General features: G+C 38.0%; 1 protein-coding gene across 9 annotated transcripts in view; it reads left to right on the top strand.

Moving 5' to 3' along the window:
• Positions 1-26,023, top strand: part of grip2b (glutamate receptor interacting protein 2b) — a 242,854-nt gene that overhangs the window by 113,605 nt on the left and 103,226 nt on the right. Inside the window, exon 1 of one of the 9 annotated variants that reach the window (XM_078947470.1) lies at positions 11,254-11,435. The exons of the other annotated variants lie outside the window; for them this stretch is intronic. Within the exon in view, the coding sequence (XP_078803596.1) occupies positions 11,381-11,435 (55 nt within the window). The 5' untranslated portion in view covers positions 11,254-11,380. Of the gene's footprint in view, positions 1-11,253; positions 11,436-26,023 lie in introns of those variants that run through there. 9 annotated transcript variants of the gene reach the window in all.

Genomic DNA, 26,023 nt, shown 5'->3' with positions numbered 1-26,023 from the left:
ATTGTTAGAATTTTTTTTCACTATTGAAAATGTAAAACAGCAAGCACACTATTATCAGACTCTGAAGATCTGCTGGACAAAAATACCATCAAGTACCTGTTAAAGTTGAGTTGAGTTACCCTCAAGCTTTTCTGTGCTGTATGCTCCACAGCACAAATGCAATAGGCTCGACCACAAAAGAAGAAAGTTTGGAGTGACTGAAATCATTTGAATTAATTAGATTTTCCTCTGCAATCCCTTTGCATATTATGTTCTTGGTGCTATTATGAATCCCACTGTACATAACACAGATAAATCAGCAACATTTAACAAAAAAACAGTTATTTTTTTATCTTTTGTTTAATTTTCATTATGTAGAGTATCAGTATTTAAGGTCAAATTAATATTTCATTTCATTTATAGATCACCTTCCACCACTGTTCAAGGAGGCCCAAAGGACTGTACACAATATTACATGAATAAACAATGAACAACAAAAATTAAGAACATAATGATAAAAAAGATAATAACTACTAAACAAAAGATTAAAAACATAATAAAAGGTTAGCTAGGCAGAAGTTGAGGCACGGTAGTGGAGGAACAGTCCAGCTTTAAAGCTCCCCAAGAGGGAAACCTCTCTAAAAGCCGGTAGCAGTTTTTCCCCCCAGAACTTGCATTTGGTTCTTGGGACCAGCAGCACACACTGGTATGACGAATGCAGGGACTTTAGGAGGGGGGAATATAAAAAAAAAAATAAAAAAATAGCAAGATAAGAGGTAGCAGTACCGGGGTTATGTACTTTAACTTTTTAGCACCACAGACCAATTTAGCTGCTGCGTTCTGAACCACCTGCAGCTTCGCCACTGAAGCTTTTCTGCAACCCAGCACATAAGGAACTGCAATAATTCAGCCTGGACAAAACAAAAGCATGTGTTACAATTTCAGTGTTCGGCTTTAAAAGGAATGACTCGATCCTAGCCAAGCATCACAGCTGAAAAAGGCCCGACCTGGTTACGGCATTTATTTGGAGGTCCAGTTTCAAGGAAGCATCAAGTCTCACTCTGAGATTTATGACTACTGACTGCTCAAATGGGGCAAAAAAGAGGAGGTCAAGACCATGATCCTTACAACCTTCAGGGGAAAACACAACTACCTCAGTCTTTCTTTCATTAAAACCAAGAAAGTTAGCAGACATCCACAGTCAGTATTTGACTCAAATGAAGCCAGAAATGAAATTCAACAACCAAAGCTTCTGCAATCTCATGGAAACTTGCATTAGTGCTAAATATTAGTTTCTAATGTCTGTTAGGTGATTATCATTTGATTGTTTTAATAATAGAACAACTAGAGCCCTCTTTGAGAATTATATGTATTTAAAATAAATACCAATGCATGTATGCCTATTGTGTAGGTCTCTTTGGGTTACTTTAGTTTGTTGCTGCATTTTAATTTGCTATTATTTTGAGTGTGTCTAAATTCTGTCTTTTAGACCTTTGCTCTACATTGCATTTCCCCCAAAGTCAATTCATTTCCACATTCATCCGTCTTCAGCCCATTCATTTCACTACATTTGAATCATCAACCTTCATACATTACCGGCAGATTTTTTTTAGAAAAAAAAAGAAAACACATCTCATTATAAATCTTTAATATTGTCAGGAATTGTAACTGAACAGTTGTCCACGAAACCCACTGAATTCAACAACTTCACTCTGTGTTGCAAAAGGCAGGCAATGGATTCCAACTGACAGCAGCAGATGTCTGAGTTTTTTATTCTTTACTTGTCTAGCCAGGTTGTTCAGGCTCTACATCATCTGACTGAATCAGAAATGATTAGCACATCAACACCAGATGTGTTGGTTAACCTACTTTCACTTTAGCCTCATAAACATGCAGGATTGCAGGATAGGATGATGTTTTTAAACCATAGCTGCAAAAATCACCTAGACCTGACCTGTAAAGCAATATGTTCTGTGTTGGCACACGTGTGTCAGCCCTGATGGATGGCAGTCTTTAAAATGCTCCACAGATCCTATAGTTCACAGTGTGCCAAACTAAGCAGCTATATTGGCTTCTTACTTTACTCTATGGAGAATATGATGATTTATTAAACTCCTCTGCTTTGTTGCTACTGTTGCTGCCGTTCCAGCCAGAATCTACACAAATGCAAAAGGAAAAAATATTCTCAGTATTATCTATCATCCAGTTATTACCTTATCTTACATTTTGATAAAAGATCATCTCAGATGGTAGAGATGTGCCATGTTATAGTGTTTTTAATCCTAAATATAAAAAAAGGCATGGAGCTAAGCATAGGCACCTGAGTTGATGATTATAAGAAAATTGCTGGACCTTTTAAAAGTCTTGTTTGCTACACTTGTTTCTCAAAAGTTTATAATTAGAATATAATTTACATGCTAGAAAAGCATAAATAATAATATGACAATTGAAACAACAATGTTTACAACATATTTAAAAAACGGGCATGTATAAGCTTCACTCATTAAAGCCTGCCACTTAATTAAATTCTACAATTTTACTTTACAGGATTTCTATAGCAGCCGAACAATATAATATTCATTCATCTTCTTAACCGTTTATTCCCTTTCGGGGTCACGGGGTTGCCGGAGCCTATCCCGGCCACTTGGGCGTAGGCAAGGGATGCCCTGGACTGGTCGCCAGTCTGTCGCAGGGTAGAATATCCTCAATCACACATCCATTCACTCTCACACTCACACCTAGGGACAATTTAGAGTTGCCAATCAACCTATGTATAGGTTGAATATAATATTCATAATAATAATTTAACAATAACAGTTTACAGTAAAATTATTAATAAAAAGAATAACATGTTGTGTTTCACCTTTCAGCATATCCTTTCAGAGGTTGCCACAGTGACAGGTGGTTTGGCAGAGATTTTTATGTCGGATGTCCTTCTTGACATAACCCTGTATTTAATCCAAACTGGGGACTGACATGAGATTTATACATATATAAATTATTTGACTCAAAGTGGGTTAATTTCTGATAATGCATTTTTCGAAGGCCATTATCCCGCTTTTAACATGGTCACTTAACAAAAGAAAAAAATATTCAATCAGATTTAGTACTTTGTTCTTGTTATTCTTTCGGTTTAGATCACTTTTTTCACAAAAAGTGGACTATTTGATACGTGCCGTGGCACATTGTCACGGTAACATGACAAGACCCTTAGCCGGAGAGACAGTTCCCCTCTAACCGCTTGTTTTTGTCTAGATGATGAAGCAAAAGTTTGTTTCAAAGAAGCCAGCGCAGTGATATAGAACATTTAAGCAATGTGACCGGAACTTCTTTTTTAGGTGTGCATTACCACTTTTTAATCCGCACCCAGCAGCCAATCAGAATCGAGCATTCATGCTGACCATGGTATTAATTTAAAAATCCCCTACGGTTGGTTTGCAGCATTGGTAGCTTACATTTTCATGTTCCTCTTAGATTATGGGAATTTTCTCCCACTATAAATAATTTCTGGATGTTATTTGCCAATATTGGTGTATACATTATACACATTACTACCGTAAAGCGTTGCATAACGGTATACAGACACTTTACTCTGAAAAATAATCTGCTGGATTTTTACATTAATTGCGTAAGTAATTGAAGAGTTATGGTAGTAGAAAGAACGTCAACACTAGAGCTAAAGTTCCGGTCAGAAAGGACTAAAGACCTAAGAATCCTCTGCATGTTTTTTGACAAAGCCACTCAAATACTGCAGGTTTCAGTGACTGTCTTTTGACTGGGCCTTGGAGGAACATCGCTTTGCTGAACACATCCCTCATTTTCTTTAAAAAAGGATTCCTGTTCAACCTTTATTCCTAATGAATAGCAGCCAACCCAGTAAAAAGGAAAAAAAGGTTATCCTTTTGAGTTTTTCCATGTTCTCTTCTTCAAAAATGTTCCATCTTTTTGTTCTTTGCCTCTCTTTGCCCCCTTCAGCAATTATAATATCTGCTGTGTGCCGAGCTCATGTACTTAGAAGTGTAGGCGTATTCTTCTTGAAATTTTCTAACGAGTGCATTTGCAGCTGCTTTACATCTTCCTTTTGCAAGAAAAGGCAGTCAAAAAAATCTTTTTTCGTGAGTTTGATATTTGAAAACGACATGTTTACATGCTTGCGTTCATGTTCAGATGATGTATATATGTACAGAGGCTTAATGTGCAGCAGCATTTGTGTGGGACAGAAAAGAGCAATGTGGGGGCAGAGAAATGAGGATCATAAATGTAGATTAGCTGCTAAAGATGGATGTATTATTTGTAAATATGTTATCAATAAGAGTAGCATTTGGAGTAGGGATTCTGCTGGGTCTTGTTGTGGTTGGATAATACCATACATTCTGTTGATAAGATCGTTGGTTGCTTTATGTTTGCTGGGTTTATCAGATCAATATTAAAATCTCCACAAATGAATAAGATTTTGTTATTTTCAACATGAAACACCTTTTCCATCCAGTCACTGAACACTTCAAAGCTTGACCCTTGTGACCTATAAACACGGCTTAGAATGACATTTGTCCCTGACTCGTAACCCATTTCAATTGTAAGACATTCCAGTATTCCATCCACTGCAACTGACAATGTATTAATTGCTGTAAACTTAGTCTTTTTTTTCACATATATTGTGATTCCTCCACCTTTTTTCTTTACTCTGTTGTCATAGTTAAAGTTGTAGTTTTCCAATTAAAAGTCAGTGACCTTGTCGCAGCTGAACCAAGTTTCAGATATGGTTATGATATCAAAGGAATGCCCCATATTCTGTAAATAGTCCTTGATGTTTTCAAAGTTGGTATACATGCTTCATCTGTTAAAGTGAATGATGATAGTTTTCCTTCTGGCTTAACAGAGTTTTTAAAGTCATCTATTCTGTAATATTTGCAGTCCATATTAACAGTGGAAAAGAATTGATCAGGGTCGATGTCATCTTGAAGGTTCTTGTCATTATCACTGAATACTTTAAGGTCGGTTTACTCATCAGATCTCTCTGAAAGTCGCGGTTGCAGGTGACTGTTGAAGAAAATGTGTTGTAATTAGAAGCTATTGATTGTAGAGTTTGTCTCATCACCTCGTAAGACCAGCATCTTCACATATCTATTGTTAAAACTGTATAGGGCAAAAACTTCTCCAGGTCCACCAAGCTTCTGATAATGATGACCTTAGTTTGGCATAAATCTTGCAGTCTTCTACCCAAGTGCTTCGAATTTTCCCCAGCTTTTTCAAATAACATGCCCTTCTGGCGATGTCTGCACTCCTTTTAGTGAGGTTGTCATTCATAAAAACATTGGTTCCCTTCAGATTTCTTCCTTGCTTCATTAAAGGTGCTTTCTGTTTCCAATTAACAAACTTTGAGAGGATCGCAGGTTTGTCGGTCTCTCTTCTCCTAGGTAGAAGTCGGCAGATCTCAACATTGTTTGTGTCTAGATAGATTTCTTTGGACTTTAATAACTCCTCCACCTCTTCCTCGTCGGATTCCTCACAATTCCTGGCGTTAACTGCGTGCGTTTATAACCGGGGTTTGATTTTCAATCCGGTGATAATTTGATTTGATTTGATTTATTTATTTATTTCAAGCATTGTAGTCAAAGCAATAAAATATTTACACATATTTATCGAACTCATTACAGAAATTTTGAAATACATAGTTTAAAAAGACAGAAAATAAAACAAAACAAAAAGTCACTTAAATCACATTTTGCTTAATTAAATACAGTGATCATTAACTAAAGTCAAGTAGAGCTGGATTTATTGCTTGAAAAGAAGTGTGAAGAAGCGAATTTATATAATCCCACCCCTGCTGAGTTAATTCATTTTACAGTTTTACAGTTTTTGTAATCCAGTTCTGATCCGATAGATTCTTTTCAAGTAACAAAATGATTTATTAACTTTGGAAAAACATTCATTCATGATTTCAGTAAACAGTATCGGTAACCAGTAATCATTATTGCACATTGCAATGTAATACTCTTTGATTGTAATTAAAAGAGCTTTGATTATTTCACTACAATCAAGTTTACACATTTTTGGAAATAATTGGGAATTATTCAAACACCTGTTGATCCTTAAATCCTCTTATCTTTATATCCTGAAATAAGAGTTTCTTTATACATTTTCTTGAATATTTGAACATTTTTTGAGCTCATTACTTAAACCGTTCCAAGGTTTAGTGCCACACACCGACATACAGAAACTTTTCTTTGTGCTTCTTATCAATTTGATCTTGAAGTTCCTACCTCCCATCAGTTTGTAGCCTCCTTCATTTTCTAAGAACTGTTTTTGGATGTTGAATGGTAACGATTTCACACTGAGTCTGTATAAAAGTTACGCAGTGTAAAAATCCACAAGGTCATACAGTTTTAAAAGTCTAGATTGATAAGATAAATTGTTTGTATGATCAAGATATCCAACTTTAGGTATAATTCTGATGGGTCGTTTTTGAGTAAAAAGAGAGGATGTAGTGAGCTCTTATAATTATTCACCCAAATTTGTATACAGTAGGTCATATATGGTATTAAGGAGCAGTGCAATATATATCTACCGTTGTATTCTAACATATGTTTAGATTTATTTACGATTGAAATACTTTTTGAGACTTTAGTTTGTATGTGTCTGATGTGTGGCTTCCAACTTAGTTTGTCATCGATAAAAACCCCTAAGAATTGGATTTCTGTAACACTTTGAATTAGGACATTATTTATTTCATTTGAGAGCCGCTATTGGCGTTGTAGTTACCAAAAAACATCACGTTGGTTTTATCTAGGTTCAAAGATGATTTGTAATGATCCATTCATGATTTTATTTTGTTTAACTCTGTGTTTATCACATTGATAAGTTCCCAATGATTGTCTGTAGAATAGAATATGTTTGTGTCATCAGCAAATAATGAGTTTCATGACCTTTGAAACATTGAATATATCATTTATGTATATATTGAAAAGCAGCGGGCCCAGAATTCATCCTTGTGGGACACCACAACTCATCTCTATGGTTTCTTAAGTAAATTTATCAATGTTGACAAATTGTTTTCTTACTCTTAAATAGCTTTTGACCCAAGTTAGCGCTAGTCCTCTTATCCCTTAGACTTCCAGTTTGTCAAGGATGTCATGATTGAGAGTGTAAAAATGCTTTTTTTAAGTCAATGAAAATTCCAGCTGCGTATTTCTTTTCGTCCAGAGCATCATTGATAGCCAAAGAGGTTGATCTGTTTTCTCTAAAACCATATTGGTTTTCATTTATAATTTTATATTTATTTATAAATGTCACTTATTTATCATTTAATATTTTTCTAGAATTTTTGAGAATTGTGGAAGAAGAAAAACAGGTCTATAGTTTGTACGTTGGTGTTTGTCTACGCTCTTATCGTCAATCCTGGTTTGGCAGAGATTATTGTGCTGGATCCCCTTCCTTACACAACCCTGTATTTTATCCAGGCCGGGGACTGGCACACAAAGCCAAAGTCTGGGCCTTCTTGTGGCCACATAGTTATGAAGTGGCATGAAGGGTCTTGCCCAAGGACCCACACTGGATGAAGCTCATTGTGCCCCCTGGGATTGAAACCCTGGTTTCCTATGAGACATTCCCGATCATAATATAGTGTTTATTTAATGTGTATTTGCCATTTGCTTTCCTTTTAAAGTTATAAAGTATAACTGTGAATTTACTCTCAAAGATCTGAATTTGTTATGACACAAAACATTTTTTTTCCAGTTTGTGCTTAACAGTAGCATTTATACTGATAAGTTTGAAAGAAATGTTTTTGTACTTAAAATTGACTGCCATGTAGTTGAAGGTCAATTGATTCACTGTTGGACACAGAGCTCTAGCAAAACCCAGCAAAGAATAACATTTGAGGATTCATATATTAATGGCTTTGCAGAATTTTCTCTTCTTTTTCGGAGCTATCACAAAACATCTACCCGTCTTTTTCCCATCTGTCTGTGAGATCCTTTACTTCCCTTGTAACCTCTATCCAGCTGGCATCCCACTTTGTTTTTCCCTTTACTTTTTTTGTACTTATTCAACCTATTTTTTTTTCACCAGTACTTGTTCCTTCAATTTTTTTTCTTTTGTTCATTTTTTTTCTGACTTCAGCTTCTTCCTGTGATTCTTCTGTGCTTTCTGTCCGTCACCTTTTTTTTTCCACCGCTCCTCCACTGCTCTTCAGAGGTCCCATCCACTTCCAAACCCTCGTCTTTCATCCTCCAGTTCTCCTTTTCTCCACACTGTTACCATGACAGTAAGACAGAAAGAGCCTTTGATGCTGTCTGAGTGCTGGTCCACTGGACTTTGATTTGGTTTTTAGAAAAGTTACATTTAGGGGAAAAAGAGTGTGTGTGTGTGTGGGTGGGTGGGTGGGTGTGTGTGTGTGGGGGGGAGTGTTGCTGTGCCTGACATTCACTAAGGGGAGCAAAAATAGTGAGGAGACAAAAGCTATAGATAAAGATTAACTAAAGAAATGCACCAATGTTTACAGACAATAAACTTGAAGCTTAAATATTTTCTAACTCAATCTTTGTTATGAAATCATTGCAAAAATTATTTTTCAAAACTCTGAAAGACACTGTATAGAGTATAAAGCAACAGAATAAAAAAGCGTTTAAAAAAAGCAAAGATAGAATAGTGCAGATGAAATCACAGGGAAGCCGGAACAGATGAGTTTTCACTTTAGAATAAAAAGTAGAAATTGAATCAGTCTTGCGGATATCAGGAGGGCACCTTGTGGCGGGCAGAGGGCACCATGAGGTGAACAGAGGTGGAGGATTTGAGTAAACGAGAGGGTGTGGAATTAAGGAGGAGATTAGAGCAGTTTGGATGGGTGAGAGTGGCCTTGAGGATGATGTATGAGATTTTTTTACTTTCCTATAGGGAGGGGTTACAGTTTTCTTGCTTCAGTAATACTTAATCATGTGTATTTGTTTCTAATTTCAAAACAATCATTTACTGTCGCAGGTGTCTCACATTGTTGGTTTCATGTGATTTGAAAATGAGAAAGACAATCGTATGACAGTATGTTGATTTATAAAGCAGATTTTTGACTGTTTTAAAACAACATTTAGATTAGGACATTTAGTCCAGCAAGTTTGTTGTGAAAATTGGGTCATACAAGTTTTTATTTTTTCTTCGTTGTCTTACATTTTTTCATCTGTAGCCAGTTGAAGCTGTTGTAGTCCAGTGCACAACTGAGCTGCAACAGGGTTAGTATGGTAATGTGCAGCCAGTTTTACAAGAAAAGGATTTGTCTTTATTTTTCTGGCACCAACTACATACTGAGTCACATTTGGATTTGATTTATGTTAATGACTTAAAAGAATTTAAGACCTTTTAAATATTTTCTATTCTCTAACAGTTTCCATACAAAACATTACTATTTCTGTTTCTTTAATCACTGTTATGTCTCTTTTTGTTGACCTATATTTTGAGTCTTTTGTTCAAATGCCTGGAAATCTTTATATTTTCTCATTTTTGCTGTAGAGAGGTGACAGAGGCATATTTTTTCAACGGGCACTCTGCAGTTTACATGTCATAGCGAACACATAGGGATAAATTAGGGTAAAGTATGAGATGTGGCGTGTCATTTATTTTTCAACCAACCTGAGAGCCCATTTGTGCTGTTTAAGTGCTCCTTGCTTGCGGTATGACTGTTACAAAATTACAAAATTAGGAAAAAGTGTGGTTTGTATGGGAATCCTGCATTCTACTTACATATTGCGTGCAAACCTAATGCATGCAGCATTCAGTTTTTGACAAGTACTCACTTTTCGAACGACAACAGTGTGACGAGAGGGCACTGTAATGCAATATCACCCTTACGTGACTTATCCTTAAACATACTTTATTATACATTTACCTCATGCGCAACAGTGGTGCATTCCATTTTTAGGGCATCCTTTGAGGCGGCCGCTCCTTTCTATGACCCTCAATAGACATCAGGGCACATGTGACTCACGCTTTAAGTGCAGAACAGAAACAAATCTTTACCAAGAGAAAAAAAAAGTGAGTTCAAATCCACAGTAAGGTCATACAAAAGACTTGGGTATTCAATCAGCAAAGGGTTTCTGATCCCACTGTGATTGCAAGGTCACCACGCCTCCAAGTGATTGCTTGAATACAAAAAACACACTGATATTTCCGACTAAAATAACTGGACTCCAGATTTTTTTGCTGTTTATTGCAATTTGTCCAACACTGGAAGCAACATCAAGTATCCTTTTCCATTTCCTTTTTGTTTTTTTCATTTTGATTTAGTCGTCATGTGACTATGGGACTGTTTTGTGTCCTTCCTTTTTCAAAACATTCAGTAGGACACTTTGGAAAGACGCTGCCGACTTTTATATCTCCTCTGCACTCATCATGGGATTAGCATTAGATATTTTTATACTCTTTCTTTCTGCTTTGTTGTGCTCTCCAGGTAGTCTTCGAGTCACGTGGTCTCTGGATTTTCACATTCAAAGGAATGTAAAAAATAGAATTAAATCATGCAGAGAAATAGGAGTTATACATTTCAAGCTGCATATTTAAGATGATCATTTTAGCTTTGGAGGTTCTCATTAATCTGGAGATCTGGAGATCCTACTGTAAATATGTCATATTTCCATCACCATCATTGGTTTTAGGAGTCAGAAACAACATCAGTGGATTAATCAGACAAATAAGTGGTGTCTAGCTCACTAGAGGTTTCAATATTTTGCCAATATAGCCTAATGTTAAGCAGAGTAATGTCTTGTCTTCTTGCAGGCAGACTACAAACATGTTTATTTCTGTATCTGAGCTTGGAGTTGTAGAACAGACTGATATGCCATTGAAGCCAGCCTTTGGGGGCCATTTAAGTTCACTGCTGACATGTCTCTATTGCTTTTTACCCAGTTAGGCTGATGCTGTACTTTGTAAGGCAGCTGGATACTTGCTTTCTGAGATTATGGCCACCGCCCCCTCAGCTGAAAGAAATACAGAAAAAGGAAAAATGCGAAAAATGTAAAATTAAAGAAGGATCTGCTGTGAGATAGAGCTGAATGAAGAATGAGGTGGAATCCCTGGAAGAAGAGGAAGGGGAAAGTAAGTGAGGCTGGAAAGAAGAAGAAGGGCAAGAGGCAGCTTAGTTTAACAGTACTTCCCACACAGAGAGAAGGAAGAAGAAGAAGAAGAGGTGAAAGATGACAAGAGGAGGGGCGGGCTGTGTCTTCTCCTCTCCCTGCTAGAAGGAAGAACTTGCTCTCTCCATCTCTCTTTCCTTTATTTGCCATGTGACCATCCAGAGCTCCAGTACGGCTGTCTTTCTCTGCTTCTCTCTCCATCCTTCTCGTGGAGCTCACTATGCCTGACTGAGGTGGAGGAGGAGGAGGAAAAGGATAAAGAGCTAAAAAAGAGGGAGAGGATGTTCTCTGTTTCACTCAAGTGCCGGTTGGGGGTCATCAGACGGCGAATCAAGGGTACAGTGTGTGTTTGTTTGTATCACGCATGCTGCTCAGTGTGCGTGGTTTGAATGCATTTCCTTGAGTGTTTCCTTTATGGCTTTCTGTGTGAGATGATGCGTGACTCAAGTGAGTAATTGTGTGTTTCTCATTGTTTGAGATTAAAGTCCTTGCAGGTGTGATGAATGCACATGTGCGTGGATTTAGAAATCAACAGCATTTAAGGAGCGAAAACGCTTCACTCCTGGACATGACTTCGTTTTCCTCATCTTCATCTCCCCATCTGACCTGCACTCCACTTTGCTGATTTAAATGTTGGCTAGAATCTTCGTAAACTCTGAGTGGGCTTTGATTCTGGACTCAAATTGAAGGCTCTCATTTTCCTCTCAGCAGGATCTATGCTTGATGAAAGAAAAGTAAAGTGTCTCAGCAGCCGCTCAGAAACCACTTTCACTTTTCTGCCTGCTGCTGAGTTGTGTTACAAACTTGTCAACAGGTTGCTGTTGTCTCTGGGTTCATTTGGATTTTGTGTCAGTGGATGCATGCAGAAGCATTGATGTAAAGATTGTTTAAATGGGCAAATTTATAATTAGCATTTCTGCAGTAAGATTGCTGATAACAACTGTAGCACCAAAAAGCAGTGGATGCAGTTGAAAACACTAAACAACGATGAATCACATGGGTGTTGGCAGTAAAGTAGCTTTTCGCTGGTTTTGTTCACATTTTACCCTCTGATTTTGAGATTTGTCAAGTTAGTTTCGGTTTTCCTGGAGCTAGCTGTTGGGTTTGTCTTGTACAGTTTTACATTTTTCTGATTTGGCCTTATATTAAATTGGGATGTTAGATTTGATCTAAATTGGATGTTTCGCCCCGATCAGGGATCAGATATTTATTTTATTCTCATTTCTATGATCAGTGCTGTATATTTTATGCTAATAATTACTGAAAAATACTCTACTAGAAGTAAGTATATCATGAACGGATCACATTTTGTTACAATAAAACACAGGAGAATATGATACTAGTTTGAGTAGGAGGCGCACAAATACAGTTCAGTAAAGTTTGCAAAATAATTGCAGATTCAGACTTCTGGGCTCAAGAACTCTTAATAAACATTTAAAACTGACAGGAAGTGTCTCTTTTGTGTCTCTTTTGTGTGGTCTTAACTCAAACAATGACCTACAAAGGCATTTCAATGGAAAAATATTCATTTAGAAAAAGAGAATTACATGGAGAGACGCCAGGGAGACAGCTGCCATGGGGCCGTCTACAAAGGGCCACCTCCGGGAAATTGTGGTTGAAAAGAAAAAAACAATCTATAATGTCTCAAAAACTGCTGAAATGAAAAATTATTTTATTAAAATGAGACAGTCATGAATACTCATCATTATATTTATGCTACAACAGCGATTTGGAAAATAAGTCATTGTTTTTCATTTCAGGATTTTTGTAATGTAGATAGGAATCACTTATGATCAAAAATGCAGTCACAAAAATAATCACCTGTTTTTGCCAGTTAATAGTTAGTATTTGTTCTAGTTGATATAGTTGCAATATTTGTACTTGATTGTTGAAGCTACTTTACAAAAGTGTTCTGTTTGAGTGTTAAAAGATAAAATAAGGTTAATATAATAATAATAATAGGGGAAAACCTGGATCTGATTCTTTTGCAGTTGTTCATTTTTTTAATGGATCCCGTCTCAATTTGGGCAGATTCTTGAAATCAAATGACAGAATCGGATCGGGGACCAAAGAACCTGAGTGGGACATCCCTAATGTTGAATGCAATCTCCCCTTTTTTAGTAACCCTTGTGCTATCTTAGATGACCCCACCCTTGCGTTGACGTGTTATTGCTACCATGACAAAGGTGGATAAAGGTGGAAAGATTTCATGTAATCCATGGACACCAGTGAAGATCACAAATCATTGAAGAAAAAAGGTTCAGAGCACTGTCTAGTGGGTCTAGATGACCCAACTCCCAACGTTAAAGTGCCTAGGATAGCAAAAGAGTTACAGCCAGCCAGGAAATGACCAGAATTGAGTAGCTTCCATGTACTTTATGTGTTACAGTTTGATTTTTCCCTTTGTTTCTGATTTGATCTTTTAAAGTTGATACATTTTACTTGCCATATCCTACCAAATCCTCATTTTGAAGCATTGTTGATTTGGGGCAGAGTAAAGACTGGCCCCTCTACGTCTTTAAAATTATAAAAAGACATCTTTGTCAATTTTTTGGTTAGTTTGCTTCTTGTGCTCCTGTTTACCTGACACAGTTCATCAAGTTTTAATGGATAGCTGCCTACGTCTAATGGAGACACTCATGTGAGCGTGTATTAAAGCACGGACATGTCAGAAATCGACGGGATACAAGGTGGGCATCTGCTGACTTAGAACATGAGCTCTCCTACTGTGCATCTTAACCAGCAATCAAGTCTTTTTTTTTTTTTTCTCTTAAAGACTAATTGCACCGAGAAGCAATAAAACACAACTTATAAGAAATAGAGACATAATGTAGAAGACAAATCTGAGATCTGATCTTAACTAAAACCCTCAGGTGGTTCTCTGCACTCCTTAATAAAAGTAGAGGTCTGACACTGCAGTGTTTGGTGTACCAGATCTGTTCATAAATGGGATAATTAAGGGCTTTAATAATCTTTGCATGTTGTGTTGGTGTGTGAGTCAAAATTGGCCATGGCACACCGAGTTATGAGTTCAGCGGGGAGCTACTTTGTGTGATGTTTCATTTATGACACAGTTTGGGTCTGAGTGTTTACGTTATCTGCTCTGCATGTGTGTATAAGTGTATGAGATGCGAGGTTGTACTCCAGTGGAGCTTGAGGGCAGTTTGGTTTGTGTGTGTGTTTATGAGAGTGTGTGCTGTTGTGAGAATTGATTTCTAAATCTCGGAAAGCTGCTGGAGCCACTCATTCTTTTCTCTCCTTCTCTGTGTGGGAGACTTTCATTATAGATGATGCTTCTACTGACAATATGAGGCGTTCATACGTGTGTGTGTGTGTGTCTGTGTGAGCCACGTTTTTGTAAGGTGTGTGATTATTTGAAATGTGTAGACATTTCTGCTTAGACACACAAGTATTGTGTAGTATATTAATTCGTTACTTTGTCTTAGTCTAAACTGAAAACATTCTAGTCACTTCCATTTGCCTTCCACAGCAGGAGGAAGACAATAACTTTGGGTTTAAGGATCCCAGCTCTCTGCTCTGGCACTTATCTCCAGGATTGATAACTCCACTGTGTTACCAGCCTACAGAATTGTGTTTCTAAAAATAATACAAAAACCATGGCTTATTTAAACCTAGAAAAAAGAAAAACCCTATTAGACAAACAGGTAATGTAAAAAAGCACCCCAGAGACCTCCTCAGGACAAACTAGATGTGGACTTCAGAAGGACATGTCGCAGTGTTGGGTAAAGTGGCAAAAGCTGCCACAAACCAGGGAAAATTTGGCAAACAAATCCAAATCCAGCCATTTTCATTTACACATGTATTTGAAAGTGAAAAAAAAATAAATAAAAAAAGAAACAATAGATACATTAGGCTAAAGTGCTTACATAATGATGATAAGTTTTAAAAAGATTTAATGTTTAGTGTGTAATGTTACTTAAATGTATGAAAGTACTATAAAATATCATATTTTTACAAATATGAGCTTATTCAATTATTGGTGTTAAATTACTATTTTTTTTGTCTACAACTACATTTTAGGCCTGTCTAGAGTTACATCTGCCCCTCAGAGATGCTGCGATGCCATAAAAGGCAAGCCAAGAAGGTTGCTCCATTGTGTAGGTGGCTGGGAGCAGCTGAAAACATTATTTTTTACAATCAGGCAAAAAAGCAGAGTTGCAGCTGCTCTCTATCATTTTGTCACTCTAATTTTAGCCCACTGCTGTCGAGGAATAGCAGTAATTACTGTAAATATCCCAAAATGAAAACATATCTGCTTGGGGATATAAAATATTTAGCTTATCTTGAATGCAACAATATACTCATTTCTCTGCAACCACTTGAGTTGAGTGCTGGACCAATTTTCCTCATGTGAAAGTGTAAAAGTGCTTTTTTGAGACCATGTTGACATAGATCAAACTATAAACAGAATGCAGTAACTCTGTCCTTTTTTTAAACACCACACCAGACTGAAACTACCTTCACTCCACACTCAAGAACGCACCGTCAAGCAGCCACTTACAATAAAAAGTCTTTGTAAACACGCAGATGTGCATGTATTTTTCCTGTTCAGAACTCCCTTTTTAATGCATGGCTACACAGGTTTCTACCACCATTTTCAGGCTGTATGTACAAATTGCGCACTACAAGTCAAACCAGGTCTTTGACCAAAATTTAACTGGATCTTTAACCAATCAGAGACTCGGATTTGGTAGTGACGCATGGATGGCGTCCCTTTTAATTCAACGAGATGCCAACTATTTGAAAATTGATCATGGGGGAAAGATGAATAAGTGCGGTTTGTGGCTGGCTGGAATTACAGTTTAAGACACCGTCTTTCATACATCAAAAATAAAGCTGTGAAAGAAAAAGCCTGGATTAAAATTTGCTAGATTTACACCACTTTGACATTTCGCCCCAAGCTTGACATGCATTAGTAAACAGTAGAAAAAAAGAAGAAGATGCCCCCTGCTTGTCCAGTGTAAATACTGCGGGCTGGTCGAACACACGTTTAGCCCGTTCTTGAACGATAACATGCCCAGTGTGTCCGTAGCTTAAAAAAAAAAGAAAGCTATGTGTCAAACACACTCTCTTCTCACCTGAATAGCAAGATGGATTTCTGTTGTTCTATTACTCTTTGGACATGCCATTCTGCTGAAATATGAGTGTCCAGCAAACGCATCTCTAATAAAAACGCATGTGGAGGCTGAGACGGATGTGTTGGAAAACCCCGAATCTAGGTTTCTTGTCTTCGTAGTAGGAGCAGAAATCAATAGAGCAGAGGTGTTCCTGGCTGCCTTGAATACGACACAATGGAAAAGCTGCAGTAATGCATCTAAATGAGCCCTCTGCTAGGCTCTGTTGTTTGCCATACTTGTCATTCATGTATGATAATTTCAAACTCAAAAGTATGCCCTGATGCTTACTTATAATGTGGCCCAAATGATACAAAAAAAAGAACAAATCATTGGCTTCTGAAGATAGAAAACAGTGAGTTGGCCGTGATGCCCTCCAGGACTGTCACCTCCCACAAGCCCCTTTCTGTTCATATAAACAGCCGTGTAAATAGATGTGAACTATCGTTTGAGTAAGCTAATGTGCAGTCAGTAGTAGGTGAAGTGCAGGTAATCATCAGATTTAGCATGATAGGAAACTGCTTTTATAGATCGAAGTGCCCCTTTTTTGGCTCCTGTGTGACGAGAAGCTCTGAGGTGATTCATCACTGTGTAGGTGATGATTACAGCTGCTGCCCCAGATTCAGTCCTCAGATTCTGTGCTAAAGATCAGACAAACCAGTGGATGCCTTCCAGCATGGAGACCTTTCATCACCAAGTTGAGACGTGACATAAGCAATCTTTTCTCTTTCAGACATCAGGAGACTCCATCGCACTCCATCCTCTTCGTTTGATTAGCGACGCATTTTGAGCAACAGTCGTAGGCCTCCAACAGATTGCTTTGATTTAGAACCTCTGCTCTTCTGGACTTGCCTAACTGCTGTGAGCTCCATAGCTGTTTTAAGTTGGGTCTCCTGAGGATTTCACATGCTTACTCAGAATACAGGCGAAGCAGGTGGACTGTGGCTCATGATGCACATGCTGCCAGGGGGAGGAATCCCACAGTTTGTTGATTTCAACAGCGGGCTAGAAAAATGAGCAGAATAAAGAAATGAACAAAGTTACATCATTGTTATCACCAGTATAAACCAGTAAGAGATGTCAGTGGGAAAAAATGGAAATATCTGATACATACTGCACATACAAACATAAAGTAGTCTTATTACTATGTAATACAATAATTCATTACATAAAATAATATTCAGTATTCTAATCTGATGCAAATTTTGCAAACCACATGCATTCATATAATGCAAGAAAAAAAAAGTATTTTATTTAAGACAATCTAACCCACTCTGATAAAAATTGCCTTTTTGGTGTTTTTATCATGTTTAGTGGCAATTCTCTCATGATGTAAAACATATATTAGGAAAATTAGGATTAAAATTGCATTTCTAAGTATTTCTGTATTTGAATCATTGTGAATCAGGAGCAGGCACATAAAAGCAGTTGGAAAAAGCTCATAGAAGCTAAAAATCTCCCTGCTTTGCACCATTCTGATGCCTCCACCTGCTAACAAATAGATTCATTAATGTCTTCAATTTCCTCATCTGAGCTGGCATCGGGCTCAAAACTGTACAACTGGATAGTTCCAATATTCTTCACCTCTTTCATTGCACCGCTTATGTTAGTTTGGGGTTGTGAGGGGCTGAAAGGTGCAGGACAGCATGTAAACAGATGGATGAAGGGAAGGGAAGGGGTTACTCGTCACCAACTGTCCTGCCCACAACTCAGAGGCACATTTCTAATGAACTAACTGCCTGTCTGTCTGTTTGGCTGGCTCTATATTTATTTATTATTATTTATATTCATTTATTTGGGCCCTGGACTTTAAAAAAAATAGAAACAGATAAAAGAACACAAACAGTTCCTCTGATCCAGAATAAGCTCATGCCTTAGAGAGTCTGTAGTTTAAAGCGTCTTATCTAATCGTCTTTGTTTTGGAATGATCTCGTTCGTATAGGCCAGATCTGGGATAACACATGGAATCTAAATATCTTATGTTCCAAAACCACCAGCATCAGAAGGGACACAGAGGGATTTATCGGATTATCTGATGGTTTTATGACATATCTTTAGTCAACAGAGTTTATAAAGACTGTCTCTCCAATTATAAATGTGTGTACAGTTTTCGTACTGTAAATCTTGTGGAAGTAATCTTTACCGCTTGAAATGGAAAGGATTTAAACATGCTTGTTTGTTTTTACCCTGAAGTATTGCTATCAATTATATGCAGCATCATCTAAAAAGAATTTCAACTGAGGCCTTATTCTGTTTTGTTCTGTTTTTGTCAAAGTGTACGCTTTGATAAAATCATTTAAAAATTAATATTTAAAATAAACACAACTCAAGATGTAAAATTACACATATTTCAAAACTACATGAAGAATATGCAGACATGTTTCATTTTATTTAACAAATTTAGAGTTTGAAGACTTAGTAGCTTTTGAGGTGCTGATTAAAGCAGCACTTTAATGACTGGAAATTCTGTGTTGATTGTAGAGATAGGCAGGATCCTTGACTGTGCTGTGGGGGCAGGTTAATGAGTTCCTTGTATGTTACAGAGAGAATTTGAAATTGGATTCTGCGTTGGGGAATGTTCCAGCCCGACCACAGATGTTAAAAATGGGCGAGGTGTAGTGAATGTGTAAATGGGAATTATCCTCTTATTCCAATAAATATAAACACATCATGTAAAAACTGCTCCCTGTTTAGAAAAAAAAAACATGTTTTCTAAGAGTATCATTGTTGCAGACAGTTTTTTCTTGCAGATTTTTTTTATCAACAGTATTTGAAATATAATTTTTTTTCCCATCAGCTAAAGGAAATAAAAAGTGCCCTTTATTCGAGTTTGCATTTGTAAACTCCAACATCAAGTGCTAAGAAGATGGATTAGGGTTAAAAAAATACCAAACTGAGTCAATTATTACTCATGTCTTGTGATTCAGAATACTCATGTCATCATTTAAATAGGAACCTTTATGAATCTTCAGTTTATGAGAACTACTCATTCAGATTACCTTAGCCAGAACAGGAGGATTCTGGCGGTGGTGAACATTCAAATGCGCACCACTAAAAAGTTACAGTCCTATCAGCTTTCACACATATGTGCTGTGTGCAAAGTGGGGTTTCTCCATTTGACCCATCCCCTAGTGGAGCAAGTGAGCTGCAGTCACAGCTGTGCTCAGGAATCGTATGGTGGTTTTACCCCCAATCCAACCCCTTAATACTTAGTGTTAAGCAGTACTTAGAATGACCTAACTGGAGGTTTGAACCCAAAACCTCCCAGACTCAGGTCAGACACTCTTCATCTAGGCCACTGAGCTGAAAAGTTTGTCTGTTCCAGGAAGAAGTGTTTTATTGAGTTAATTGTAAGGAATAAATTGTTGAATCCTCTGTTACTGGTTTCACCTTTGAGCTTCCTCTGTGGACACAGTCTGCTGTCACACTGCTTCCTCTTCTGAGCAGAGGTTTCTTCTGCAGGCATGGATAGATTGAGAAGCTCTGTTGCTGATTACTGCTTAGTCAGGCATGTCCTCGGGTCCATGATCAAATATATTGGAACACTTGGACTGGAAAATGAATTCATGTCACACTCGACTTGGTTAACTGCTGTGGAGCTGTCCCTGGTGCTGATCTGGAGCCTTCAAAGTTTTTTCCGTGGGACTGGAATGATTATCCACCATTGATCTAAAAAGGCATACTGGCGTACTGTAGTGATTTACTTTCATTACTCTTCATTTACAAAAACAGAAAAGTTATTTTCCTGGGCACGATTTATTTAAAATATCACAGAATTCTGTCTCCATATTTTTCCCTTCAGTGCTTTAACTCAATTAAACCAACCAAGTCTGTGTCAGAGAAGTCAGTGCTGCTTTCGTTGCCTGTAGTTAACACTAAGTTAGAGTGGCAGCAGATGGACTGCAGTGACGACCTCATCAATCATTTTGATCCTTGTAAAAGGAAAAGTTGCAGATAAGAAAATCTCAAGTAGCTCTGCTGTAAAATGGGAAAAAAGGCTTTTTTGGCAGCTTTTTCATAAGCTGTGGCTGCCATGACTTTTGCCTTTGATTTATTTCCTTAGAGATGGCAAAATAATAAACACAGAAAAACAGGAAAAAGACTAAATATACCTGATCTTTTTTTTCTTGTTTTTTGGTAATATTAACATGATCCTCCATGCATACCTGTAATAAAGTGTTTTTATTTCAGTGCCCTCAAGCAAATTTAGTAAATAGAGTCTGGCATTTTGCTATTAGTGTCATTCACTCACTGTTACAGGTTTATTAGGTTTTCCTCAAACTATGAGGGATAGTTTTTAAGATTGAGTTTTCTAGTTTCAGTTTTGTGAAAGTAGCAGTCTATTTTCCAGAGGTTTGATCTATTTTTACACACTAATGAAAAAATGAGCAATCAAAAGAAGAGTTTTTAGTGATTTTTGACAGTAAGATTAGAAATAATTCAAATGATTTGTGTGTCAATCAAATTGTTGGCACAATGCAACCAACGATAAGAAGAACATTGTTGAGTCTAAAATGGTCTAATTGAAGGAAAACATGTGATAAAAATGTGTAAATACTTTTATTCAGAATGCAAGCATATTTTGTTCACCTTAGCTATCATCGTTTGTTAAAGCCTGACTGTCTAACCAAGCTTTTAGTTGAAGAAAAACATTTTTTAGCATGTTCTTGTAGCATTTTTCTCACGATGGAGAATATATATTGAAAAAAAATAAAATCAAAACTATGTGAATTTCTTTATTCAAATCATAGTGAATCAGGAGCAGACAGAAAAACTTCCAGTGGAAAAAAATCTTAGATGTTACTGCAACGGCGGGCCACAACCACGCTGCTCTGTTCAATTCTGATGCATCCACTAGCAGACAAATACATCCACGAATGTATATGGCTTTTTCTCGTCTGAGCTGGCATCTGGCTCAAAACTGTACAACTACACAGCTACACTATTGATTACCATTTTTGTTGCACTGGTAATGCTAGGTCGGGTTATGAGGGGGTGTAAGCTGGTGGGAAAGTGTGTAAACAAAGGCATGATGGGAAATGGGGGTGGGCTTATGCTATGCATGTTGTCCCTCCCACAACTCTGAGGGGAATTTCTGATGAACTCTTGCCGCTATGCAGAAACTGTCCTCGAAAATGGCACAAGTTTTGTAATTTTGACTAAGAATGGCATAATCTTAATTAAAAGACCACTGGAGATGCTTTGAAAATAGATCAAAAATGATTGAAGTGAGACTGACTTCCTAATTGTTTAATCCAAATTCACCAAATGAAAGCAAGGCAGCAATCAAGACATGTGGCGTCATCATTTAATTAAACAAAACCTCATTTTTAGAAGTGGAGCTGTTTATGGAGGCAATGTTAGTAGCTCCTGCAACATTATTCCGGGACTTTTAAAACATCGTGTCAAAGGTTAGACTTTGTTTTGTTTGGTCTAGTAACGATAGCAAGAAGGGCTGTACTCTCTTAGTGAACATGTTGCAGAAAATGCTCAAGGATTTGTTTTGTGAGTGCACTGACATAACAGACACGAAGCAGCTGATGTTTTTATTTATTTATTTTTTTGAATGATTTTACATAACAGATTTAGAAAAGTCGTGCACTCCCCAAACATGGAGAAAACCTTGAGCATTTTTTTCCCTGAAACCCATATATTCTGTCTGACACAGAGGTAGTGGCTGTCACACTTGAGATGGCAAAATATGCAAACTCTTATGCGGATGAAGTACAGTTTAGAGTTCTGCTGCCATAGTTTCAGTGTGTAAATGTGTTGTATTGGAAATCATATAATATCTACTCCTCAGAGGAAGTCCTGCATTATTGCAGTCAATCTGTACATCTTTGTGTTACTACTTTTATCAATCCTGTATAGAACATTCTCCATTAGAATAATATGTTTTTGAATGTTTTGGTATGCCCTGTAAAAAAATCATATTTAAACAACTGCTAGAAACTAAAATGAACTCTAGTGATTGTGTATTTCTCTTTGATATCATTGTGCGCACTAGGTACTCATCACCCATTTTGTTTGTGGTGAAAAGCTTTTGGCAGAAAAAGGAAAATGCCTGTTTCTATATGTTGAGCTTGAATATGAGACATTATTATAATTAGGAAAATAATGGATCTTTCTTTTTGTGGACTGACAGGAAAGGCAAACTCCGCTGATAAAAGGTTTAGACACCACTTTTTGTAAGAGTTCTTTCTTTTTTCAGAGCCATGGTACCTTTAATATTATTCTAATTTTGGTTCTTTTTTAAGTCGTCAGCATGTGTTCTAGTGACATGCTGTGAATGAATAGCCATATGACAACAGACTGACCAAAGCAACAGCTGTCAAGATGTTACCAGGAAACAGAATGCTGCATCTGCCACCTTATTGACTCAGCAGAAATCCTGTTCTCACACACTGGTGGCATTTTGCTCCAGGATATTATATGAGAACACAACACACTTGGGCTAAAGTTTTCCGGCTTGTCTCGTTAAAGAGAATCAGAGGCAGAATGAAGCAGGGAAGCAGTTGCTGTGGCGTTTTATCTCTCTTTGTGTTGAACAAGAGATCATACATCCATCATTGTGACACTAGCGTGTTAATTAGTGTACAAAGTGTTTGACTTACTGTATTTTGCTATCCAATAGAGTCAACAAGACCATCCTTTCAGCTCTACACTGTTCAAATAGACAGAAGGGCATCAAACACATTCACTGCACCCTACCTACAGCACATCAGCCAGGGTCCCCCAAGGGGAGACCCCCCCCCCCCCCCCCCCCCCCCAAGGGAGACCCGCCCCACACTCCAGGCAGCCACCCACCCAACCCATGGGAGGTCCAGGAGAGAGCAAGGCAGGGGCCGCCCACTCCTGCCCAGGAGGAGGACGCCCAAGGGAAGTGGGGGTCCCTAAGGAGTGCTGTAAATATGGCTCACCTGGCTGTGATTGTCATTTGTGATGTTAATTACACATGCCTGTCTTTCAATACAGCTGGTCAAGAAAACTTCTTCTTAATTAATGGATAGCAAACCAAAGAAAAATCAGAGTACCTACAGTATAACCTTTATTCATATATATGAGGATTTTGAAGTGGTGACAGCTGTGCTCAAACTGAGATCAGTAAACACAATACAAGCTGACCAACAGGGAGACCGGAAGGGAAAAGCAATGTGCTTTAGTGCTGTGGAAACCACACTGTAAATGGTTCAACTCTGCCTTTTTCTTCTTCTTTCTCTTTCGGCTTTTCCCATCAGGGGTCGCCACAGCGAATCATCCTTTTCCACCTCACTCTATCATGAACATCTTCTACCCTAACGTTAGCCAACTTCATGTCCTCTGTTAAGACATCCATGTATCTCCTCTTTGGCCGTCCTCTTGCCCTCCTGCCAGGCAGCTCCATCTCCAACATCCTTCTACCAATATATCCACTATCCCTCCTCTGAACATGTCCAAACCATCTCAGTCTGGCTTCTCTGACTTTGTCGCTAACACAGGCAACATGAGCCGTCCCTCTGATGTACTCGTTCCTTATCCTGTCTAACCTGGTCACTCCTAAGGAGAACCTCAACATCTTCATCTCTGCTACCTCCATCTCAGCCTCTTGTCTCTGTCTCACTGCTACCGTCTCTAACCCATAGAGCAGAGCTGGTCTCACCACTGTCTTGTACACCTTTCCTTTGAGTCTTGCTGGCACTCTTCTGTCACACAACACTCCTGACACTTTCCTCCACCCGCTCCAACCTGCCTGCACTCGCCTCTTCACCTCTTTTCCACACTCCCCATCACACTGAACTGTTGACCCCAAGTACTTAAACTCCTGCACCTTCTTCACCTCAGTCCCCTGTAACCTAACGCTTCTACCTTGATCCCTCTCGTTCAGACACATGTATTCTGTCTTACTACGACTGACCTTCATGCCTCTTCTTTCCAGAGCAAACCTCCACCTCTCTAGCTGTTCCTCCACCTGCTCTCTACTCTCACTGCAAATTACAATGTCATCCGCAAACATCATTGTCCAGGGAGATTCCTGTCTTACCTCGTCTGTCAGCCTGTCCATCAGCATAGCAAACAAAAAAGGACTCAAAGCTGATCCTTGGTGTAGTCCCACCTCCACCTTGAACTCCTCTGTCTGACCTACAGCACATCTCACCACCGTCATACTTCTCTCATACATGTCCTGAACTACTCTAATTCAACTCTGCCTTTTTCTGCTGTAAATAAAACAATGTCTTCATGATATTTATGTTTTGCTGGATTCTGTGGCACTGATTTGTCTTTCAGCACCAATCAAAAGTTTGGACAAACTCATCCATTCCAACAAATGAATGTTTGCCAGTTTTCTTTTAAACATATAACATACACTAGTGACTGCATGAAGCATGATGGTAAATACAATCGTATACACTACAATGTGTTTGGTTCCTTGTTGTGGGGCTAAAAATTACAGTCTCATTTCCATTGAAAGCAACTTCCCCAGATCTGCAGCTCTTGCCAGTAGTTAATTCATTTTGTCATAGACGAGTCCTGGATTATGTTTGTGGGCTTGGATCCTGTGTTAAGCTGCAGGAACCACAGCTGGCTCTCTGTTCTAGAATCATTTCATTTGTCAAAACTTGACTTAATTCTATCCTCTGGTATTTTCCGATAAAGTGTTTCTGTCACAACATGAAGCTGCTGGAGGGTTCACTTCACTGCCGCTCTGCATTAGCTGCATTAACGCAGATAACAAGAGTTGGAGAAACATTAATAACAAATTAGCAAAACTTGCTCAAGTTTTGTAGTGTAATGAATATCTTGACAGCTGAATGTTACATGATAGATGGAGGAGTTTTAGTTGTTTTCATTGATCCTTTTCATTTTTCCATTTATTTACTTTGTCTTTACTTTCTACCGCTTACTTAGACTCTGCAGACTTTGGTCTTGGTTGCTGTGGTGCAAGGGTAGAGCGGTCGACCTCTGATTGGAAGATTTGCCTTTGCCCACCCATGTGTCAAAGTGTCCTTGGGCAAGACATTGAGACCTACATTGCTTCTAGTAGTTATAGGGGATTAAGGGCAGCAGAGAAAAAGTGTTATAAAAATGTACTGTGTCCAGGTAAAGCATAGAGACATTGATAATGAGGACAAAATGAATGTGCTTTGTGGAGCTCAGTTCAAATTTGAATTTACAGCACCTGAAGTTGAGCATCATTTAGCAGATGCTTTCGTCCAAAGCAAAAGATAAGATGCGCAAGAAGCAAAAATGAAGTGATTAAAAACTCTCACGTTCATGCGCAGCTGCACAAGTTTTTACAACAATTTTTAGGCTCTACATACAACACACCTGGCCATTGAACACACACTGCTAGTTTAACCAAGTCGAACGATAACCAATCAGGGACTCAGACCTACTGAAAGGAAGGAAGTGCCAACAATTTGAAAATTGATCATGGAGGAGCAATTGATAATTGCAACTTGGAATTGTATGACATCACATCTTTCATATGTCGGAATAGAACTGTGAAAGAAAAAGCCTGGAGCAAGATTTATGCAAGATTCATGAAATTTGCACCATTCTGACATTTCGCAACAACCCTGTACTAGTAAACGGTTGAAAAAGAAAAAGAAGCTGGATGAATATATGACATCTGAACCTGAATGTACCTGCTAAGATTTAGGTAACATGGATAATCACAGTCTAATTTTGGTCAAATAATTAGTTAAACTTGATCAAAGACAGAATAATTTTTCTGAAAATATTTGACCTTTTGCCAGGTTTACTAAAGGGAAAAGATTGTTCTGTTGGCATAAAGAACTTAAACTGTTC

The sequence above is a fragment of the Oryzias latipes genome, chromosome 5 (assembly GCF_053564925.1).
Source record: "Oryzias latipes strain Hd-rR chromosome 5, Olatipes_Hd-rR_3.1".
NCBI lineage: Eukaryota > Metazoa > Chordata > Actinopteri > Beloniformes > Adrianichthyidae > Oryzias > Oryzias latipes.
The sequence above is the reverse complement of the archived record's forward strand: the minus strand, read 5'-3'. Positions and strand labels throughout refer to the sequence as shown.